This window comes from Plecotus auritus (assembly GCF_963455305.1).
Source record: "Plecotus auritus genome assembly, chromosome: 5".
Taxonomy (NCBI): Eukaryota; Metazoa; Chordata; class Mammalia; order Chiroptera; family Vespertilionidae; genus Plecotus; species Plecotus auritus.
The window spans coordinates 25,690,311-25,713,552 of NC_137776.1; the positions used below are offsets into that span (position 1 = coordinate 25,690,311).

Consider the following 23,242-nt stretch of genomic DNA (forward strand, 5'->3'; position numbering starts at 1 on the left):
GCCAGGGCAAGATAATGTTCTCTTTTTACTTAGAAGATAATGCCATAATACTGTCTTATTTGGATCAGTCTGAGAAGATCTATATCTATATATATATATAAAAGTCTAAGTAACCTTCCAACAGTTTGGCCAGTAGCTATTATGTGCAATGACCACCAGGGGCAGACACTCTGACCAGTAGAGGAGGGAGCCTGATTCCTGGAGGAATCGGCCGTGGGTTAGGTTGCTGCTGGGGCACTGTCAGCCCCGAATCTGCTTCACCTGCACCCTAGACCCAAAGATCGGTTTTGGCCCAATCCCTGCAGGCCAGGCCGAGGGACCCCACCAGTACACGAATCAGGCCTCTAGTTCAATATAAAATACTCAATGGCTTTGCTAAAATATATATATATATATATATATATATATATATATATATATATATATGTGTATATATATATATATATATATATATATATATAAACTTTTTGAAAAGCAAACAAACCACCATCTGCATTATCTATATTTGTCAACTTTTAACATGAATATCCAGAACTCCCAGACTTTAGCAAAAGTGGTGATGAAATAAAAATTGTTGAAGCAGTTTAAACAACAAATTTCATATTTTTTCTGAACAGAAAAGCTTTTATAACTCATGTTGCAAATGGTTTTGTACTAAACTGTCATGATTTGACAGCATCAAATTTAACATTCTTTGCTCTATAAGAAATAGCTTTCAGGATAAAACTAAGGAGAGGGAAATAGGTTATTAAAATCAGCCAAGCTGTTGTTTAATAGTGATAACAATGGAAGTATAAAAAAAAAAGTTAAAATTTGTCTGTTAAAAAAAAAAAGTTAGGCTGTTGACTTCTAGGAATGAAGAAAGTCATTTATTTTACATGTTTCAAGAAGAAAATTCTAGCATTAAAATAGAAGCATCTTACATGTTTTTTATTAGGCTACTTTCTGGTAATGAGGAACGCAAGGTGAGTTCCAAGTCTCACCACTGACATCTAGGAACATCCTCCCTGGCTACTCTTTTTGGTAAAAGGACTATGAGCAGGACATAAAAATAAGACTAATGGAAAGGATTCTCAACTGAAGCAAACTCTCTAAAGAATGGGGCATGTGCATGACCCAACAAGGTTTGAGGTTACTGCCTGGTACCCAGAAGAAGTTCAATAAATATGTGTGTCATGAAGGGCACCAAACGGCCAGAGGAACCCTGTATAAGAGAAAGCACAGCAGAACGAGTTGCTCCTCTTGTACCTAATCAAATATGGCTCTTATTTCACTGCTTCCTGGAAGAACAGTAGGGAAGCCATATTGGTTTTGGTCTTCTCTCCCATTGTGAAGAGAGGATTGAAATATTGAAAGAACCACAAACTACCTGATAGACCTGAAATCTTATTTTCTACACAATGTTTCAAGTAAGATTAAGTTTCAAAAAAACAATGTTTTCATCGGAGAAGAATTTATTGCTTTTTATCATTTTGTTTTTGCCTTACCTTGGAGATTTGTGTTAGCTTCTTTAAAGAAGGGAAGTGTGAAAATTCCCTATTCAAGATTGTCACAGTCCATTATCCGTAAGGAAGTTACGGTAAGTTTGTAGAGTCCCAAAATACGACTATATGGCACAGCCTCAGGCCCAAAGAAACAGACCTCGTTTGTCCAGTCAGGGATGTAGGGTGCTTGGGGTTTATTATTATTATTTTAAAATCCACTTTCCTTTTCTTTTCATCCCCTCATGGCATCACAATCCACCAGGTGGCCTGAGCTTTGAGGAACAGCACTGATGAGCCACCCGGTTTTCACCTGCGTTCTTCCCTCTGACATGAACCAAGCCTTAATAGTTACAAGTGAGTCCTTCAGCAATGTTCCTGGGCATGGCCTTCATTCCAGTGAAAGAAGGAGGACTGTCATTTATGCCACAAACAAAATACTACGGTTGTAATTCCAAATGGAGAGAGGATCAGGATGTCTCTGAGAAGCCCAGTGTCTGGCAGCAGGTACAGCATCAAAACTCAGAGGCGGAGTCCTATTTGCACAGGTACATGTATTTTACAAACTGGCGATGGACCGAGTACTTCTGAGAAACAATTTGTTCCAGGTCGAATTTAAATGACACTGGTCATTTCTGGAAGCCCCATTTTCCAGCATTTTGTACACCAAGCAACACTGCAGATAGGTCTTTTTTGTTTTTGTTTTTTTAATTTCAGAGGGCGAAGACGAAGTAAAAAAAGTGCAGTTCTTCAATTAAAGTGCATGGATGAGGTAAACTAATTTCAAGAGTTTTGAGTTTATTCAGTACTGGCTCAGACGGGAACCATCCTGCCGTGTATCTGCTGCATTTGGGTTCGCATCGCCTGGACGCTGCTCAAAATCTTATTCTGGTGGGTGACAGCTGTGATGCCGATTCGTGCCAGGTCACTGTACGGTGGGTGGGGGGGGGGGGAGAGAAAACAAAGGGAGAGTAACGTTATGGGGGCTGAGAACCTCTCTTCTGGGCTTCATGCAGACACACATCTGAATCAGCCATAATTCAAACAGCACAACAAGGCAGGTGTATTAAGATGTTTAATTAAGCAATTTAATGCAACAATGTAGGTGCTTTATAAAGGCTGTGTAAAATTAGACTCAATCAAAATGAAAGGCATTCCAGTTTTTTTTGTGTGTGTGTTTTAAATGGGTAGGATGATTATGCAGCTCAAAGCAAAAACAGGAAAATACTATTAAATCTAGATTTACCCTTTTGTGTTACATCGCTGAGTACTTACTCCTGGTTCATGTGCACCACAGCCTCTAGTGTGGTATAACCAGCAGCCGTGAAATTATCCTTATACCGGTCCATTTTAATGGCCTGCAGCCAGTCGCCCACTGATACCACGGCAGAGAATTCAGGGGAGCTTGGATCCAACAAGGCAGTGTTGGGTCTGGAAATGGAACAAGAAATTGTAGACAGAGCTATCAGTGAGACAGCAAGACTCAGAAGTCAAATTGCCTGAGACAGACAAGAGGAACTGAAACACCAAGAGTAACTGTCATCAAATGCCACTGTGATTATTTTTGCTCCCAATTTCACAAAGCTTTTAAAAACAGTGTCAATTGCCCTATTTGTTCTTAATTTCATGTCCCACATTTGTTTCATGCGAACCTCTTAGTGCATTAATCATCATAGCAGTTTGTTTTTTTTTAACACCCTAGCCTGGGGTAAAGATTGGGGGAGCCCTTGTGGCGAAATTGATTGTCTTTGCAGAAAGAGTCCAGTCCCTGCCAGCACTGAATATTACAGACTTTAGTGCAGCAACAATGGAAACCCTAGTGAAGTATGAGTAAGGAAAACCGAGCTTCAATCTGCCAGACTTGATGGAAGGAGAAAGCAGCAAGAGTTCAAGTCTAACGTGCTTTGAGCCAGGTTTACAGGCAGTCTCGGTGGATTCGAAAAAACTTGGGACAGCAGGGAGTTAATCCCCTTTAATCAACCCATGCCTGACCAGCACGCGTGCCAAGACTGGAAGGAAGAATGGCCACTTTGATCACTGTTCAGACTGTGGAATGTGCTTCTGAATTCCCTTGCAGGGGCTCCTAAATAATCATTTCCACAAAATATGAGCACATTTTATTAACTTAGTTATTAGTTAACACATTTCTCAGGCCAGGTGTTTGATATGAGGTCATTGTTAAGAACAACTATAGTTCAAGGCAGGAATTCTGCCATTCTTCATAGTACTGATATATAATAAATCACCTATTAATGGAAAGTATTTAGTAACAGACTTGTAGTTATCTTCATCATCAAAATATATAATAATCACAAGGTAGGCCTCCACAGGATATTCTATACCACCTTACTATAATTACCTCTATAGCAACACTGCTACTTAAGTTTTATTTTCTTAAAGTTCCATTTTCTCTAGAAATTATGGAATTAATTTCAGCTTAACAGTTTGACATGACTTTCATTCTGAGACTATGTTGTTTGAATACAAGTGTTTAAATCGGAAGTATGTCATCATGACTGAATTTTCACCCCAAAACATTCTTTTCTTGTAAAAACAAAATTAAGTCAAAATAATGCCTTGATTCATTTTCTACATAGCAGACTTAATCGAATTCCATTCTTTATTTTAATTTTACCAGTTAATTTTATTTGCATTACTTCTTTTTTATGTAAATATTTTAACAAAGACTTGTTTTATCAGTTAGTTCTGAGCCCAGATATTAGCTTGCCTTTGCAACCTTTCTTTTGTGTTCATTGTTTCAATTATATCCAATTTTGTAAGTAAAATTCTACATATTTTTTATGGCAAGAATAATCAAGCTTTAATTTTTCCCCCAATTTTGAGTCAATAACAAATATCAACACTCAGAATTTTATACATCAGTGTTGAATGTTTACCAATTTAAATATTCATATCAAATAAGGAGCAACAGTATGCATTTGCTTCTAACTTTACGCCAAGAACATTAAAAGGCAACATGTAAACTCTAGGTGCCTGAGAAGGTCAAAATGACCTTAGGATGAAAATATCCTCACTCCATATCAACATACTCCAGCAGATACTCTTAAGCATGTCCTGGAAGTCTTTGTGCTCTCTATGGAACACCATGACATTTGCCTAATTTTGTGCTCAGTAACACATCATGTTATACTATACCCCATTATCAGCAAATGGTGATAAGCATCAAAGCTTTTCAAGTACCATCAGTGAAAAAAAATTAGCACCGAGAAAAGTGTATTCAATAACTCATTTTTTCCTGAACTTTGGTGCTAAGCACACATTATGGAATATCAATAGTCAAATAGTTTGCGCTATCAAGAGAAGTTCCAAGCACTGGCCTCAGCACTCTCAGACATAACACATGGGCTCTGGAGCTGGGGATATAAAAGCTGAGGTTAACGTAGAAATAGGAGAAGCCAGCTGCATGGAAACCTGGCTTTAGAGCCATCTGTTTTCACCCTCTCAGTGAACAGAAGAACAGAAACTAGCCCAGAAATGTTAGATTTGTTTTAGGTCACATAGCTACCAATTGGCAGGAGTAAGATGTGAATTCAGCTGGATGTTTTTGCAGAAGAGCTTGACCACTGAGCTCTTTGTATAGTGGACAATGCTAATGGATCTGAAAGCCTAAAAGAGAACAGAAAGTACCTCTGCTATTTGCTCCAAGTTATTTTTTTTCATGCATTATAATAATAAGTGTAGTCCTTTTCATCTGCAACGTTTAGGCTAGGGTTTCAGGAGAAAGACTAGAGAACATCATAATGCTGGCCAAGACAGGAAGGGCTTGCATATCTGGAGAAAATGTCCTCCTGTTTTTAACTTGGGGTCATGATGAAAGAGACACTTTTGAGAAATTCAGACTTGGAAATGAATAGGTGCCTCACCGCATGCATGCCTGAATCACTTGGTCTTATTGTGCCTGTCTCTTAAATCATTTAACTGATAAAGATGGTCTATATCTTTTTCGATGGAGCTGGTAGCTAGGTATTCTGAACTGTAAGCCAGTAAAGCTCAACCCCGTGAAAAAAAATTCCCATTGAACTACAGAACTTGCAATATCTTTATCTTCTTTCTGGACTGATATACTTCAATTGCCTCTTCCCCATGAAATAACTATCTCTTTTACAGGTGGCACAATCACTGGTCTGCATGCTTTGTAACTTGATCAGTTTTTATCTTGGTCCTGTTTCCTGCTACTCTTGAAAGACTCAAAAAAGAAAAACTTCAAGAACTGAAACCTAAGGCATCTCTTGTGACAATTAACACTTTATAAGTCAACTTAAAATTGCAATGCACAAAGAGCTGTCCTCTAATCCTTACTTTTTACAAACACAATATTTCTTTCCCTTTTCAAAATATGGCTTCTAGCAACCTGAATGTCTTTCAAAGGTACATTTCATCCCTCTTTCAAAATGTCCATGTCCAGCATCCTATCTAATAAAAGAGCAATATGCAAATTAACCATCACTCCACTACACCCACAAGCCACGCCCACCAGGCAATCAGGAGCGAATATGCAAATAAACCCAACCAAGATGGCTACAGCCACAGAGAGCAGGAGGGAGGCTTGGGTTTCCCTGGCAATGGAGGAAGCCAAGCTTTCCGCCTGCCCTTGCCGGCCTAGGCCTCCACTCAAGGCTAAAAGTTTCAATTATAGAAGATACATAAATCCCCAAAAAATGGCTGCCGCCACAGAGCAAGCAGAAAGCTTGGCTCTGCTCCAGGCTAGAAAGTTTCAATTGTAGAAGATAAATAAACCCCAGATACCAGGGCCTCCACTTGGGGTCGCCAGGGGGCGTGGCTGGCCTGCAAACCACTACAGGCCCCTCGCCCAGGCCGTCCCACACCCTAAGGGAACCCCACCCTGATCCGGACACCCTTCAGGGCAAACCAGCTGGCCCCCACCCATGCACCAGGCCTCTATCCTATCTAATAAAAGAGTAATATGCAGACTGACCATCACTCCAACACACAAGATGGCTGCCCCCATGTGGTTAAAGATCCTGCCCCCATGTGGACACAAGATGGCCACCACAAGATGGCCAGCAAGGGAGGGCAGTTGGGAAGGACCAGGCCTGCAAGGGAGGGCAGTTAGGGGCAAACAGGCTGGCAGGGGAGCAGTTAGGCATCAATCAGGCTGGCAGGGGAGTGTTTAGGGGTGATCAGGCTGGCAGGCAGAAGCGGTTAGGGGCAATCAGGAAGGCAGGCAGGCGAGCAGTTGGGAGCCAGCAGTCCTGGATTGTGAGAGGGATGTCCGACTGCCCGTTTAGTCCTGATCCCACCAGGATTGGGCTTAAACGGGCAGTCAGACATCCCTCGAAGGGTCCCAGATTGGAGAGGGTGCAGGCTGGGCTGAGGGACAACCCCCCCGCCCCCGCCATGCACTAATTTCGTGCACCGGGCCTCTAGTCATAAAATAAGCACTTTAGTAATTTTGCTGTTGCTGTGTTGTTGTTTTTAATTTATTTTTCTAACTATTCCTTGGGGCCTGACAGATATTTGGCTCTTCAAAATGGTGAGGTGAACTACCATAAATACTTCACTAATTGAGAAAGAAACCACCCAAGTTGCAGAGAGCTATGAAGTGACCGCTTACTAAGAGGCAGGAATTAACATGAGTCACCACTTGCCTGCCATCTCTAATGTATTCTTTCATACATCACTATTAAGTAAGCATGGCTCACCTGGAGCTCTCTGTTCCCGTCCTCTTCAAGCTGCTGGGGTTTCGGATGAGTTTGTCCAACATGTTGACAATCTGCCCAAATTTAGGCCTGTCACTCCTCTCCTTTTGCCAGCAGTCTAGCATCAGCTGGTGGAGTGAGATGGGACAGTCCATTGGAGGGGGTAGCCGATAGCCTTCCTCAATGGCTTTAATCACCTATTGAAGAAAACAGGATGACATGTTAAGCTGCCAGGCAAGCTGTTAGCTGTTCACCCTCCTGATAGGCAAGTTCCTTGTACATTAAGCTGCCAGCAAGCTTGAGCATGGGAACACCTCCAATTCCTTCACAGAAGCCAAGCTGGACCTGCCTATTGCTGGCAACAGGGTAGGCAAGCCTGCTGTTGCTATGAGGTGTTCTCAAATGGCAGGCCAAGCCAACCTGAAGCTCTCAAGTGAAGATGCATCAATGTTCCGGTGATTAGAATCCAATTAGATCAGTAAATGGTGTTGGTCTGACCCTCAGAAATCACAGGGCAATGACTTTCTCCACTCTGCTCCCAAGCGTCTGCAAAATACTCTTAGGAAAAAGAGACCCTAACCTTGTTAAAGGCCTTCCTTAGGAAGTATTAATAGCTGCCTTCAAAATGCAAGTCCCTTTACATCATTTTAAGCCTGTATCTTCTTGCTCAGACAGCTAATGGGTCAAAACCAGAGGCCACCTCCCTGACCTCCCAATCCAGAAGACACTGCCAACCTCTGAAATACCACACTTCTCGATCTTTCTAGATGCCCAGCCTTTTTTACTTTTGGGAGACCAAAATACACCATTATGCCAATTCTGTACCTCTTTCTTCATCTTACTTGGCTATCATTTGACCCAGTTAAAGGTGTAGTATATTTTTTAAAAAGTGACAGCAAAAACATTTTTCATCTTCTTTGAGGGCATTTCTATGTTAAAGGGGTCACTGGCACATGTAAGGAAAAAAATTAAAATGTAGATGATACTTGTCTTACTACTCAGAGTGGTCTCGCTGTCTAGTGAGACATAAATAAATCATTCAACAGTCTTTTTTCTAATTCTAATTTTCGTAATCTGTCTTCACATTTATTACTTATTTTTCTTATTGACTTTTCTCTAAACCCCCCTTCTTCATGGCATAAATCCCAGTAATGCAATACAGCATGACTCATGCCAAATTTAAAGAGGGGAATTACTTCATAATTTCTTGGCGACTCATAAACTTTGTTTATGGGCATCCTATGAGATTCTGGAGGTGCTTTTGCCTGTTAGGGGATTTTTTAAAGTTTTATTTGTTTCAAATCAATCTTTCCACTCCAGCCCCTCTCCCACCAAAGCAATAGTTGCTAAGGAAACAACCAGTGGCTGTAGCCATCTCAATGACCACACTGCACTCACCCTGCGGTAGGTCTATTTACTGCTGAACAATTAGCCTTCAACATAACATGGTCAGTTCAGTTGGGTCCAGTTTCTACATACCCATATGACTTCTTGTCTTTTTAACCAGCACACTGTTTCAATCATCTGGTGATTTGTTAAGCCCTGTGATCCTTTTTTCCCCATGTATTTTTGACAACATCCTGTTGTATTAGTATTTAAGTTCTCCTAAAGTAGACTTCTATATGCTACCTTACTGAACATTATTCTACTTATTTCCAGTAATCACATTAGGTCAGCTTGATTCCCTCACTTTCTTTTATCTTTCCAGGTGCATGGTATTGACTCTAGATTTGAGGAAAACATTTTATATTGAACTGATGACAATGTAAGCAACATTGGGCTAATGCTGGGATAACACAATTTCTTATAATCCTTCAGACTAATACTCCTTCATTAGCTCCCTATCTACTGCCAGCTTGCAAGATGACTTGTGGGTTAGCAAAGCATATTTTCTCAGTTTACTGCTGAATGTTTTGGAGGGCAGAGGATTAAAACCAACAAAAATCTTGGTAAGTTTGACATATTTTCAACAGCTACTTTGACTCAGTCACCATATGCCAAATTCTACTCATAAAAGTAATTTTCCAGTTACATTTCCTATTGATTCCTGTTTTACACAGAATCCAACACCAACACAAATACACATGAGTGCTAGATCAATGTTATTTGCAGAGAGAAACAGTTTCAGATGCTTTTTCAGGGGTAAAGGCAGACAACTAAAAATTTAAAACAACTAAAATTATTTTAATACTAGAGGCCCGATGCACAAAATTCGTGCAAGGGGCTCATCCCTCACAGCCCCAGCTGCCTCGGCCCTTGCAACCCTGGCTGCCTCGGTGCTCGCAGCCCAGGCTTCGTCAGGAAGGCCATCCAGACAGTCTTTCTGCTGTTTGGTCTAATTAGCATATTAGCTCTTCATTATATAGGATAATATAGAAACTATCAAAACTACAGATTCTAAAAGTACTTAGAGCAGGGAAACTAACATCTTTAGATAATCTGCTGTTATGAGCATTTGGCCATGACTCTCAATTGAAAAAAAGGGGCAAGTTTAAATATAAAATAAGTAAATACACACATCACTTGCTCACTTAGGTTGTTTGTCCTTGTCCCTCTAAAAATCTCTAACCCCAAACTAAATGTTGCTACAGGAAAGGTACTTGAAGGTATATGCATAGCATAGTCACATCAAACAATAGATTGTACACCCTTCACCTCTACAGCCTTTTCCAGCTTGTAATTATCAGTTATGCTAGCTGCTGTCTTTCCTCCCATCTGCTACCAACCTTCCTTTACAATTTACAGATAATCCAATGTCAACACGACCATTCCTCTTAATCTGGTTAGAGAATTCTTTTTGCCCCATTAGACATGGAGTTCATTAGCTTCTCTATTGCACTGAACATCCTTTTATTGATAAGGCAACAGCATCCTGCTTCTTAAGTACACCTAGTTCTTCATTGAATTGTCAAGGCTGCACAAGTCCCTGTGTTTCTGGACACAGCAGATGGTCAGGTAACATTCCACTTCAGAGAGAATTTTTTAAAAGATGACTTTTCCTAAAATATAATTTCTGTTGATATTGAATACCATGCATCTATAAACTCTGTGCTAATATTTTACCTCATATATTAAAATAATTTTTAAAGTTCAAAGAGTGTTCATTTTATTGTGATCTGATTTCCAACTCCAGAACTAAAACCTTTCCAGAATTAGCAAATACGTGTTCTAGGATCCCACCGTTGAAGGGTTTTTTTTTTGTTGTTTTTTTTTTTGGTCCTTTCTCACTGGAGATGTTTGTAATTAAATTCTATTACTCTGGAATCTTATTAGTGTCATTATTGAATGCTTTACTAAAATTGCAGGCATTGTGGATACTCCCTTACGAAGTAGTCCAGATGGTACATTTAAAGGGATGTGCATAATTTACAAAGGGTCATTTAGTGAAGCTTTATTTTAGAGTCCTCAAGGGGCAAGCTCTAATTACAACTCTGTCAGCTTTAAAATATTCACTAGTTTTCTCTCAATAAACCTTTCATGTCAATTTGATCACATGTGAAATGTGTGTTTTTCATATATCCTTGCATTTTCTTCAAATTCAAAGTTTAATTTTGTTTCAGTATGAATTTGGAAGTTATCCAAGTTCAAATACTGCTCCATGTCACGACTCTATGCATCTATCTAAATCTATCTATCTGATTCATCTCCCAAACGATAACACTTAGGGCTATGGTAATTTTGGTCCTTGAAATCTACCACCATACGGTTTAACTATATTACTAGACACATTTGTATTAAGAATCCTGAGTTTAATGTATCATTTCAAGCTCAACACACACTCCATCATACACTAATGTGAAACTTCCTGAATCTCAATGCTAAGGCATATATTTCAGAACATAAAGACTCACATCTTGATTGGACATATCCCAATAGGGTCTCTCTCCATACGACATCACTTCCCACATAACGATTCCGTAGCTCCATACATCACTTGCTGATGTGAATTTACGATAGGCAATTGCTTCTGGCGCAGTCCACCGGATAGGAATCTTGCCACCCTATGAACATTCGAGCCATAAGTTATTCCCAAAGTACATTACTGATGTGCATTTGTGATTCTGAATGTCTTTAATGTTTGCCAAGCAGGACAAAAGCATTCCTGAGTTAGCTCTCCAAACAATAACAAGAGATTTGTTTATCTTAACTAAAGTCTTCCATGTAGAGACAGTTTTCCTCAGATGTTTTCTTCTGTCACAGGGAAGTGAACAAGTAATTGGTTTAATTATTTTTAAAAAGCCTACCTATTATCTACACTCTGCTCGAGGCAATGTTGTGGATGAAAAGGAATCTCAGGTTTTAGGAGATATGTGTTAGCTATGGCATAGCAATGGATGTGCAGCTAATATTCCTTTTGACTTCTTGTTAAATTCTGTCACCCAGCAGCACAAAGGCAATATATAATTTTGCTCCTAAAATCATGAACTAAGAAGTTAAAATGAAAATTTTTATCATTCACATTCTCATTCTACTCTTACACAGCATGAGAAATATGCCCAACACAGCTAGACGAGAACACTGAATAGGCTCTAGGATGAAGTCAAATAATGGCAGATGCTAGAGCCATTATTGACTTTAATAAAGTGAGGGCAGGATTTTGGTTACCATCTAATTAAAAAAGAAAACACCTGCAAAATTGGTAAAGCAATTGTCCCAGGAAAGTAAAAAATGCTTTATCCCCTTCCCTCGCCCCAAATGTCTTTTTTAATAGAGTTTCATATTTCCTGGGGTTCCATCCAGAGAAATTAATTCAACTTGAATTCATACCCTTAAGCTGTTCAAGAGGCCATCATTTAATAGTTTGCTTTATTAGAGCTACTATAAACAGGACAATATATTGTACGGGCAATTGCACTGATTCACTGTCGTTTACTCTGAAAACTTAGTGTATCACATTTATCACATTTAAACCTGTGACATATAGGACACTTGGGCTGCCTCTGCCTTCCTTAAATATTTGGCTAAAGTTTCATCTATGTAAATGTATCATTCTAGAAGACTCCCCTAATTTCTCTCTCTCTAACTACTGAGATAAAATAAAAGATCTCCAGTATTCACAAAGATGCATTATTTCCTAAATGAATGCACTTGGAATTCAAAAGAAGATATGTGTAAGAATCAAAACTAGAACCAAAGAAAATGAACAATACCAGAAAAAACAATAACCAACCAGACAACAACAAAAAAAAGTCCAGTGCTTAGGACTGCAGATGCAAAATGTAAGCATTAAATGCCTGGTAACTGTCTGCTTCATGTTGATTTTAACAGTGTCAGCCCTAATGGCCAATAACTTTTATGATTCTGTGCTTATTCCATTAGTATCTTATATTCTGATGGCCCAGCTAAGATAGCACAGCCATTAACTGTATACTGATAACTCTTAACTGCCCTCTAATCCTGGCTTATCTACCAGTAGTAAAATGAAGGCCATTAAATACTGGAAAACCTTGCATAGTGTAAATGCTTTATAAATCCTGTATATACACTCTCAGAGCTGGTAGCCAACCAACTAGAAACATTGCTCTGTGCTGTTTAAAATAAGGTTATTTTTAATAATAAAAAAGAACCAAATAGAAAACCTAAAAAAAATAAAGAAAGCAGGAAGGGTAGGAGGGAGGGAAGAAGGGGAAGAAAAATTAAGTGTAAAAAAAAAATACAATAAGTGAAGGGCTACTTTGTGGCTTTGTAAAGTGGTCGCACATATAGAGGCTGTTTCAAAATCCCTGTCTAGGAAACATGGTACAAAACTGGATGCATGACTCTGAAGAGGCTCTGAAGGATGATGAACCTATTGTAATTACAAAGGGCTTAAGCATCAAAGCAAGAAGAGTGGAATAGTTTCATCAGAGTGAAAACCCAGAGGTTGCAAATCCTCCTTACCCTTGTGGTATAAGCTGCTTCCGGATCATCCTCAAGTACTCGGGACATGCCAAAATCGGACACTTTGCAGACCAAGTTGCTATTTACCAGAATGTTCCGTGCAGCCAGATCTCGATGCACATAGCTCATATCAGATAAGTACTTCATCCCAGACCCAATGCCACGAAGCATGCCCACCAGCTGAATGACTGTGAATCTGCCATCATTCTTCTGCATATAAAGGAATTGGGAACAATCTCATTAGCTTTAGGCCAAATTAATATTTACCAAGCATTTCTATTATTTGAATCTTTTTTGATGGCTGTATCCAGTATGCAATCAAATTCAACATTATTTCTGGGCCTTTTTGACCAAAGTCACTAATTCACTAGTAAAGTGGGTATATCCGAGAAGCTGGGTTTGCTTCCTGTGACAGATGGAAATTATCCAACTGTAAGGAATCTAAGACTCATACAGTACCACAGCACAAGAATAAATCAAATACATGGATTATCTAATAGTCTTTTAAAAGTCACATCATTCTCTATTTCTCCCCTTCTTCCTTTGCCCTATTAAGAAATGCCACCAAATACAATGGATGCAAGGAGTCTGTAAGAGTTTTCTGAATACCAACATTCTTGGGTTTAATATAAAGCAGTCACATACCCTGAGGAATGCATCCAAAGAGCCATTCTCCATGTACTCTGTTATGATCATCACTGGTTTACCTAGAGTTTTGAGAAAGAAAAACACAAACCCTTGATGAGCACTGCAGTTAATGAGATAAAAATGGGCTGTGCACAATTTTACTGCCAAGACACCTGTCTTGTGTGATCTAATTTAATTAAAACAAGCCAAGCTTATGCCTCAGCTGTGGAGAGCTAGGAATGAAATATTAAAAAGACGAGTAGGTTTAAGTTCCATCTGGAAGGTTAACCCTTTGCATGGCTTGTTGACAAGGTCTTTAACTAAAGTGGCCTCTGGTACCCAGGGAGCACATGAATGGATAATTGATCTCTCAAGCCAAAGGGGAAGATAAATGAGTGGCCTGTTTAAAGGCGGAAAACAAAAAAAATCTTTAGGATAATTAATTTATTTTGTCCCCAGAAGAACCACTTGTGTGATGCTAAAGGAATCAATGGACAGAGAAACTTATTTTATTTTTTTTCTTTTTACTTATTTGGAGAAACCCAAGTTTCAGAAAGCAGTAGCTATGTTGATGACTTCATTGCTCAGACACATCTTAAAGATCAAGCATGAACAATATTAACTTCTTTCTTCGCTTTGCTCAGATTAGGGGTTGTAGCTTTTTTTTCTCTCTTTCCCTTTCTACAAATAAACTTATCCTATTTGTTTCTTTAAGCCACCAACCTCAGCAACAACAAAATCACAGAAAAAGTTTATTAAATTATTTCATCCTAGACAGCAATCTTAATTCAGTTCTAGAACATTCTTGCTCCCCACTCCATCCTCTCTTTCTCTCTTTTTGGGAAAGAAATCAAAATCATTTTAAGGTTTGGGGAAGTAGGGAAACACCATTTTTATTTCACTTTAGTTTTCTTTCTGAGGACCTTAGGAAATTAGAACCATTCTTTAGTTTCTTAATCGCTGGCAATGGACTCAAGGTCTGAAATTCCTTTTTTCTAAAGGGGATTTGTGGAGTGGGGAGAGGGGGGCATAAATCCTCAATATTTTACTAAGGGAAGGTTTAGAGCAAAGAGAACATAAAAAATTCCCTGAGAGGAAAATAAAATGTTAGTTTGATAATAAATCAAAAATATTCACACTTTCATTGATGTAATTGTGGACTGTTTGGACTTAGGGAAAATGTGCTGGGATATGTCACTGCTGAAAAGCACCCAAAATTATTCTATACAAATACATTTCCCACCCAGAACCCCTATCAGAATAGACTGTTCTGGTGAGGGGAAAAGGACACGTCTTTGTTTCACAGGCAACAATTTTGAAGAACAGACATTTTTAATTTCAACAAAGTACAATTTATCAATTTGTTTTTTGATTGTGTTTTTGGTGTCCTAAGAAATCTTTCCAAAGCAAAAATTTTGGATTAGAAACCAATACCCTGGAGATTTTATTTTCAAGTGATGAAGGAAAGCTGGCAGAAAAAGCAGGAATGGTGGTGAAGACTGAAGGATGAGTCAAACTACTTCCAGTCTCTCTCCTTGGCTGGAGAGGGTGAGGGTGGTCCCTGTCCACCTCTCCACTCGCCATCAATTTGAACAGGAAGCTCTTAGTTCTTAGCTTCATTTACCCTCTACATCTGTGACCACAGTCTTCCAGACAGACACAAATGCATCTAAATGAGTTTTAATTAACCTGCCTCAATCAAAAGATACTTTGTCAACTCATGAGAAAGGGTGACCCTCTTGGTGGAGGGTTAACACCTACTTCCATTTCACCAGACCCTCTGGAGGTGCATAGAAGAGAGTGGAGGATCCAAAAGACAGGGGGGTAGTGGAGAGAATTTATAGTCTCCTTGTCAATTTAAAAAGTTACTCAAGTAACTGCTGGTAATGAATTCACACTCTTCCAGGCCACCTTTTCACCCTCACACCTCCCTGGTCCGACTGTTGGCACCATCTTCACAATTTTTCTACATTCCTTTTTCTGCTTATTAACAGTATCCATTTGTCAGAATCTTTATGAGCTCTACAAGAGAAATAAAGATGAATATCTGCAGAAGCAAAGGGGCTTATAAAATTGGCCTAGGCTGGGCTCATGGGTGGAGGCGGGTCCTTCTCTGGAACAGAGGGGGATGCGGGTGGCTAGGGGAGAAGTGGGGGGAGGGGACAGCGCCTCTGGTGGAAATTTTAAATCATTTTAATTCAGTGACAACTGCATTATGCAAATGCACCCAGTCGTTTATAACAGTTACAGCTGTAATAGCTGTGGGTTTTAGAGGCACGGTGGGACTTTCACACAAAGATCCCCTGTTTCTTCTCTCTTCTACAGAGGTGCTGTGAAAATCACTGTCTGCCGCAGGAAAAACACCCCAAGCTGAACAGAGCCTCCTTTTGAGAAACTGGACCTGCAGAAGTATTTAGACGGAATGTTATCTTTTAATTAAAGTAGTGAAGGACTCTGGGCAGCCCCTAAGGCCACAGGCAACAGAAAAATATCCTGTCTGTAAAACTAATCTTAAAAAGCAAATAGAGCTATTCTATGCTAATTATAGCCTTCACCTTAGTTGGAAAAACTGTATAGCCTTCTCCCTAAAGTTCCTTTTTCTGAAGAATTCTGAAGATGGGGAAAGATGTACTTCTCAAGACACAGTAACACCAGCTAACGCTTAGAGTTTGTTTTGTTTTTTATGTGCCAAGCATTATGCTAACCACCCTAAATAATTCATCCAAAATAACCTTGTGAGGCAAGTTCTATGTTATCTCTATTTTACAGATGAGGAAACTGAAATATTGAGCAACGAGTCAAGGCCACCTGCTTAGCCAGCGTGTAAATCTTAGGTCACTAGGCCAAACGTAGGTTTTGGAAGTGTGGTCCCAGGAACTGCACCTTTGGCTTAACTTACAGCTTAAATTTGAACTCATGGACCTCACCCCACATGAGGATGAGGTTCAGGAAACTGATTTGACACATTTTTCAGGATTCTGATGCATGTTTAAGTGTGGGGACCCTGAACTAGTGTATACTTTCTCACTTTTTAGTAACCTCTTTTTCTCTTCTTAAAGATTTTATGCCCTGTGTCAGACCTCCCCCTCGGCCTCAGGTCTAATGTCCAATGTTTAATCTTTAACCAACCCTTCCTCCTTCCCTTCACCTGTTGGAGCAGCCACTCTGTACACGATTTCTGAGGAAGCATTTCACAGGCACCTCGAATCAAGTAAGAGGCACCCTGGGCTTCCTGGAGACAAAGCCCCAGGCTTACAGGATCCTTGACTTATAGGAACTGTAGGAGGTACTACGGCTCCTGGAACAGAGCCACCTTCAGTAATAACCACTTCGGCTGCGTTGTCCATGTGGCATTTTATAAGTTGGTCTTAGCCAGCCTCACCAACGCATTCAGGGTTTGCTTTGTAAAATACATCTGTGGAGCTGTGTTGTGTTTTAAATGAAGCGTGGTTCGCAGGCTCAGGGAATGCTAATGGACTAAAAAAGGAAAGTTCAACCAGGTGTTACTGTAACTGGGTGCTGAACTGCAACAGCCATAAATCAGGCAGAGCAGACAAGCAAATCCCCCAGCCTAATAAAGATTCCCAAGATCCACTCCCCGCATCTGGAACTGAAGCCTCAAGCACAAGGTGTGGCGAGGTTTTTGTTGTGTTTTATATGAAAAGTACTTAAAATTTATTGTGCTTACCATCTGCTTGTGCCTACCTTGTGACAGTCAGTTGGGTCTAGCAAAGATCTGAAAGATGGCAAGGCATACCAAAAATCTGCAATATTAATTTCCCTAAAATCTCACACAAGCTGCCTTGGAACCAGTGGTATCAGCCTAAACCATAGACCCATTTAGAGCTGACTACAAGATTAATGACTTGTCCTGCACTGATTTCCTCCTATTAGCAATCAGTGGGGCTGCTCCATCTGTCATTTCCCTGGAAAGAAATGTGTGTTTAATTTGCCAGGAACTTCTAACTTGGCTTTGTAAAGGGAGTGACCCGCATACATTTGGTGACGACGCCTTCCATGTGAATTATATTCGGGTGGTCAAACTGTCCCATGATGCTGGCCTCACTCAGGAAGTCTCTCCTCTGTTTGTCTGTATAACCGGCTTTCAGCGTCTTAATGGCCACACAGATCTCTCTCTTGCCAGGCACTTTGAGACGCCCACTGCAGACTTCACCAAATTCACCTTTGGGAGAGAAAAAGCATTGACTGTGGACCAGAAACACATTCAAGATGAAAGAGTAATGGCAAACATTTGTTGAGTACTTATTACCCACCAGGCACAGTGTTAGTGTTTTACATAAAGCCAGGAAATGTCATGTTCACAGATATTTACACATAGACATGTACACACAATACACCCATATGCATTTATATAATCATATATGGATATTTAATATCCACAAAGAAAATATGTTTATTAGACAGACACTTACCAACTCCTATGACTTTTTCTATCTTAATGCAGGATGCATCAATTTCTTTGGCAAATTCTCGAACTGCTTGGTTGGGATCCTCGTATGTAAAGGGATCCACATAAGTTCTAACACCTAAGTAACAGACACATGATAGAGTGACCAAACACTTCTCAGGAGCCACTAATAAACTTAAGTCTACAAATACTTAGCACAAGCAACGTTTTCTTAGCACGATAAAAAAGACTTGGTGTAGACATATGACAATGTTTAAATTCTTGCTCTGGTTGTCATTAGTGGGTAAACAAAGAATCGTTAACTACTTAAGAGGCTGCAGCTCTCCTGACTTCCTGAAATATCTTCACACTTCAAGGACAAATTTTTAAAAAACAACTCATCCCAGGGAGAAAATGAGAGTCTCTATAAGGAAATTTGGAATGTGTTAGCTGAATATTGTTTCCTCATCAGTTGTTTGTACCTTGCCCACCATTTCCAGCTATCCTCCTTTAGTGAGATAATAAGAACTTTCTTTTTCAACTGGCCTTGTCTACATGGTGTCACACTTTTGCCCAATATCTGGACTAATTAAAGATGTGACCAACAATTAACAAAGTAAGATTAAACCTAGGTTAAAATGGACAAGAGGGATAATCTCAGCAAATTAATTTGAGAATATAGCCTCTATACTGGATCTCCACTTTTTTTCTGTTTGGGGAAAAAGTAAAGACATTGAAGTTCACCTGGAAGCTTTAGCTGAGGAAATGTAGCCTAACTGTGAATGGTTTGAATACCAGAAAGTGTAATTTAGCCATATCCCACAGCCACTTGGGAAAAAATTCAGAATGTGACCTCTGGAACCGCCCAGAGATGCACTAGTAACTTTCTGCTGGCATTCACATCTCTCCTTCCCCTACCTGAGCTCCTGGGGCTTTGGGGCACTGAGAGGGTATAAGACAATGAATGTCCCAATCCCTTTGATTTTTTTGGACCTGTCAGTCTTGTCCTTATCACAGAAAAATGACTTTTTTGTTTTTAAAAATATATACATCATGCAAATTAAAAAGTGTTTTAGAAAGAAAACAAGGTGAATAATAAAAAGTTGTCAAGCCCCATATAGCCTTTATAACGTTAGATACTCCACCCAAGAAAACCTTTCTCAAAATTATTCTTCCTACTGCTAGTCTCTCTCTCTCTTCCTTTTACCTCCTGGCGCTGTCTAATAGGGGACCTATTAGCCACATGTTGCTATCTAAAAGTAAATTAGTTAAAATGCAATAAAATTTACAATTTACTTCCTCCTTCACACTAGCTACTTTTCAAGTATCCAACAGTACATGTCGCTGTTGGCTAACATATTGGCCAGTGCAGATGGAGAGCACTGTGCTATCATCTCAGAAGTTTCTACTGGACAGTGTTCCTGGAGGGTTATCAACCTCTGGCCACTTAAGAGTCTTCTCTCTTCCTCAAGTCATTCTAGAGCCAATTCTTTGAATGTATTCTTTGATCCCTTTTGGATCAAAAGAACTAGAATCCACTAAAGAAATATTGATGGTCCTGAATTCTACATATGGGGGGCGGAGGGGGGGGGAGGAGAGGAGGCATAGCAATTAGAGTTCAATTCCTTATTCCTTCTCCAAAACTGTTACCTTCTAATGTGGAAAAAAAAATTGTTACCTGTTTATTGCCATCCAACTACAAAAATGAGCCAGCTAGACTAATACCTTTTCAGAGTGGAGGATAAAAGAAGGAAAAAAAAGGGGGAGAAAAAAAAAAAGACTCTAAAGGAATTTCCCCAACCCCCATCTTTAATCTCCCTTTCAAGAATCCCCATTCACGTGTTTCAGTTTGATACCCCAAAGTATATTATCTAGATAATTATATAAAAGGAATATAATATGAATAGCTATGTGAATATTATTCAGATATTTCTAAACTGAAAACAGGAGACATGGTCTAAAACTAAAATTATTTCTAATCCAATGTTTTGTACCTTGATTCAAATGTTTCTCTTCATCTGCTTCTTGCTTGGCTTTACTGTATTTACTCCGTCTATTAAAAAATATTAAAATAGAAAACAAATTTCAAAAGCTGGAAGAACGTAAGTTTTTGATACCATAATATATCAGGCAGATACACTACACACATTTCACAGATGCGAAAACAGGTTTATGGGAGTGAACTAACAAGGTGAATAACCTGTCATCTTATTAGTGAATCATGGTTTCTAGCACAAGCAGTCAGAGTGCAGAGCCTCTGCTCCTAACCACTATATTAAATTGAGGTGATAAAGCAAATATTTTATAAAAAAATTACAACTTCAAATCCTCAAAGAAATGTATATTATTGGAGATAGATTATAAATTTATTGGCTAAGTTCCACATATGTATTCTAAATTAAAATAGTTTCCATGGAAGAATGTTGCATAAATCAAATAGCAATAATGTTCAGTATGTGATAGGTAACTCATTATCATATTATATGATATTCTTAAAGCAATAGTCTTGTGGTTATTGGTTTCAGCTGCTGCATACAAAATCCTCAATTATTATTGGAACCTTCAAGAGTAAATATTTTCTTTGTACTAGATTACATTCCTCAAGAGTTTGTAGAAAACTTGCAAAAGTGAAAATGAGAAGTTTCCATTTGTAGTCTAATTCTCTTTCCAAAAATGGTGTATGGCCTTGCAGTTGGCATTCACTATTTTTCCAAATATCCTCTAGGAGTGAGATCTGGCTTTGTTATAAAGTTTTGGGGATCAGAAATCTTTGTTATACATAAAACTTAAGCCAGTAGTCTTAATACATTATATATGTACTAGAGGCTCAGTGCACAGAATCATGCACTGGTGGGGTCCCTCAGCCTGGCCTGTGGGGATCGGGCCGAAACCAAATCTCGGACATCCCCTGAGGGATCCTGGATTGTGAGAAGGCACAGGCCAAGCTGAGGGATCCTATTGGTGCACGATCGGGGATGAGGAAGAACCGTGGGAGGGCTCCAGGGTGTGTCTGACCCCTCTCGCCCAGTCCCAATTGGCCGGACCCCAGCAGCAAGCTACCCTACCAGTCAGAGCATCTGCCCCCTAGTGGTCACTACGTGTCATAGCGACTGATCAAATGAACTGTCAGATACTTAGCATATTAGGCTTTTATTATATAGAATGTGTGTATGCATATATATGTGTATAAATATCACATAAAGAAATTGAAAAATTAATTCAGTTGCTATTACAGCTCTTTAAAGTTTGAGAAGATGATACCAAATTAATGCATACAATGTGTACATTATGTTTCTGTCAAAAATGTCAAGTTGACATTGGAGTTTATAATGATCTTGTATTTTCTCAGAGCTTTAAAGAGATCAGTCAAGACTGTTACATATGAGGAAACTGAAGCTCTGAGGTGACAAAGGTTCCCTAAAGGTCCTGTTGGAATCTGGTAACCAATTCCTGACTGTGAACAAGTAGAGAAGGCAGATGATCATGTAAAGGGAGAACCTACCAGGCCAGGCAAGGACAGAGGCAGCCCTATCATGGCCACATGTTCCAGGCCTCTCACCCGCATTCCTCTCCTCATTGTCAGCAATGTAGGAGCCAGCTCCACAGTCAGCCCCTCAGAGCCAACAGATGTCCCTCAGTGTGTGTAATTCCCTTGCAAATAATAACACCTTGCACTGTTGCACTGTATTTAACTTTTCAAAGTGCTCTCATTACTCCTCCCCTAACTGTTTGCAAAGCAGGAAGCAGCTTAGTAAACAGAGACCCAGTTATGAGAATTAAGACTCAAATAATAGCTTGCCTTTTTAGTTTGTAGTTCACTTTTAGAACAGCCTTCACATCTACTATTTAGTTGCATCTTCACCATAACTCTATGAAAGCCATCAGGCAGACAGACACACACTCAGTCCCACTGAACAGACGAGGGAATGGGGGAGCAAGGAAGAGATTCACCCATGACCCTCTCAGCAAGTACTGGAATGTGTCTGCCCTGAACCGGCTCACACTTCACATACTTCTTATAGTGCAGATGAAGTTATATGATGGCATGAGAGTTAAATATAAGTAATTTTACATTTTATATCAGTAAATCCACTTAAATTGTATTCCACTCTGCTCTCAAAATCCACTTCTTCATCAAGGAAACTAAACAAGTTTAAGTATGCTGCAACCAAACATTAGGAAGAAAGATGTAGTCCCTTCCAAACCACTCCCCACCCTTCCCCTTTTAAAGGAAACAGGAGTGTTAAGTCAGAGACCATGAAAACAACATTTCACGTCAGGGAAACTCCTCATGGCTATGTCCCAAGGAAGTGATAGGATCCTGCCGGCCTCAGAGATTGTATCTTATCAGAGCTCCTAAAAGCATTATCTAAAATTACAAGTATATCTTTTAAACCACTTTAGATCTCCAATACTGATTGGAACGTCTCTACTTTAAAAAGAGGCAGGGGAGGGGAAATGCATAGAGCAGGAGAGCTTTGGTACCAACTGCGTTCATATAGAAACAAGGGGCCTCAAGCTGCCCAGGGGTGGGGTTATCTGTTTCATATCTAGCACATTCATTAAATACGTGCAAAGCCGGAGGAAATGCAAAATGGCAGGGATCATTAATTATAAGGCTGACATGTCCATCCTTTCCTCAGACTCCTACACCTGGAGGGGGAATTAAATTAGAGGCAAAACTTCTTTACTTCGCAGTGTGACTCGGAGGAGAGGACCCTACAAAAGTACAGGGAATGCTGGAAAAGAAACACTGGATTACTGTTCAAAGGCTAATTGTAGCCTATTAGCTTTTTAATAATACCTTGAAAACTCAAATGCCTCGGTCCTGCTCTACCTTTGTCACCTGATGACCCTTTCTCCTTGTCTCAGGGTAGGACAATGTGGCCTTTATTGTCCCAAGAAAGCAAACCCACTGAAGTGTATTATTGGGTCAGCCAGCCTGGAGGAAACCACAGGCTAGTTGACCCAAGATGTGCTAACTCTGTACTGATCTCCGAGGCAGATCACCTGAATGGCAGAAGGAAACCTTTGTTGAAGAATTTCTAATTATTAAGATGTAAGCAAGCTGATTAAAAAAGGGCAAGGAGGGGAGTGGTTGGTTAGCGAATGCTCCAGGGAGTGGTTGGTTAGCGAATGCTCCAGAAGGAAACATGGAAACTTTC

General features: G+C 39.7%; 1 protein-coding gene across 2 annotated transcripts in view; it reads right to left on the reverse strand.

Annotated features, from left to right (window-relative positions):
- EPHA4 (EPH receptor A4) overlaps positions 1-23,242 on the reverse strand; it is a gene marked incomplete at its 3' end in the record, with an annotated part of 137,586 nt that overhangs the window by 5,642 nt on the left and 108,702 nt on the right. The window contains exons 9-17 of one of the 2 annotated variants that reach the window (XM_080669977.1): positions 20,072-20,130; positions 18,103-18,216; positions 17,667-17,852; positions 13,688-13,749; positions 13,043-13,252; positions 11,014-11,163; positions 7,166-7,359; positions 2,757-2,912; positions 1,488-2,409 (exon numbers count right to left, since the gene is read on the reverse strand). In XM_080669977.1, coding sequence (XP_080526103.1) covers positions 2,295-2,409; positions 2,757-2,912; positions 7,166-7,359; positions 11,014-11,163; positions 13,043-13,252; positions 13,688-13,749; positions 17,667-17,852; positions 18,103-18,216; positions 20,072-20,130 — 1,246 coding nt within the window. Of the gene's footprint in view, positions 1-1,487; positions 2,410-2,752; positions 2,913-7,165; positions 7,360-11,013; positions 11,164-13,042; positions 13,253-13,687; positions 13,750-17,666; positions 17,853-18,102; positions 18,217-20,071; positions 20,131-23,242 lie in introns of those variants that run through there. The other variant, XM_080669978.1, reaches the window with a different exon arrangement.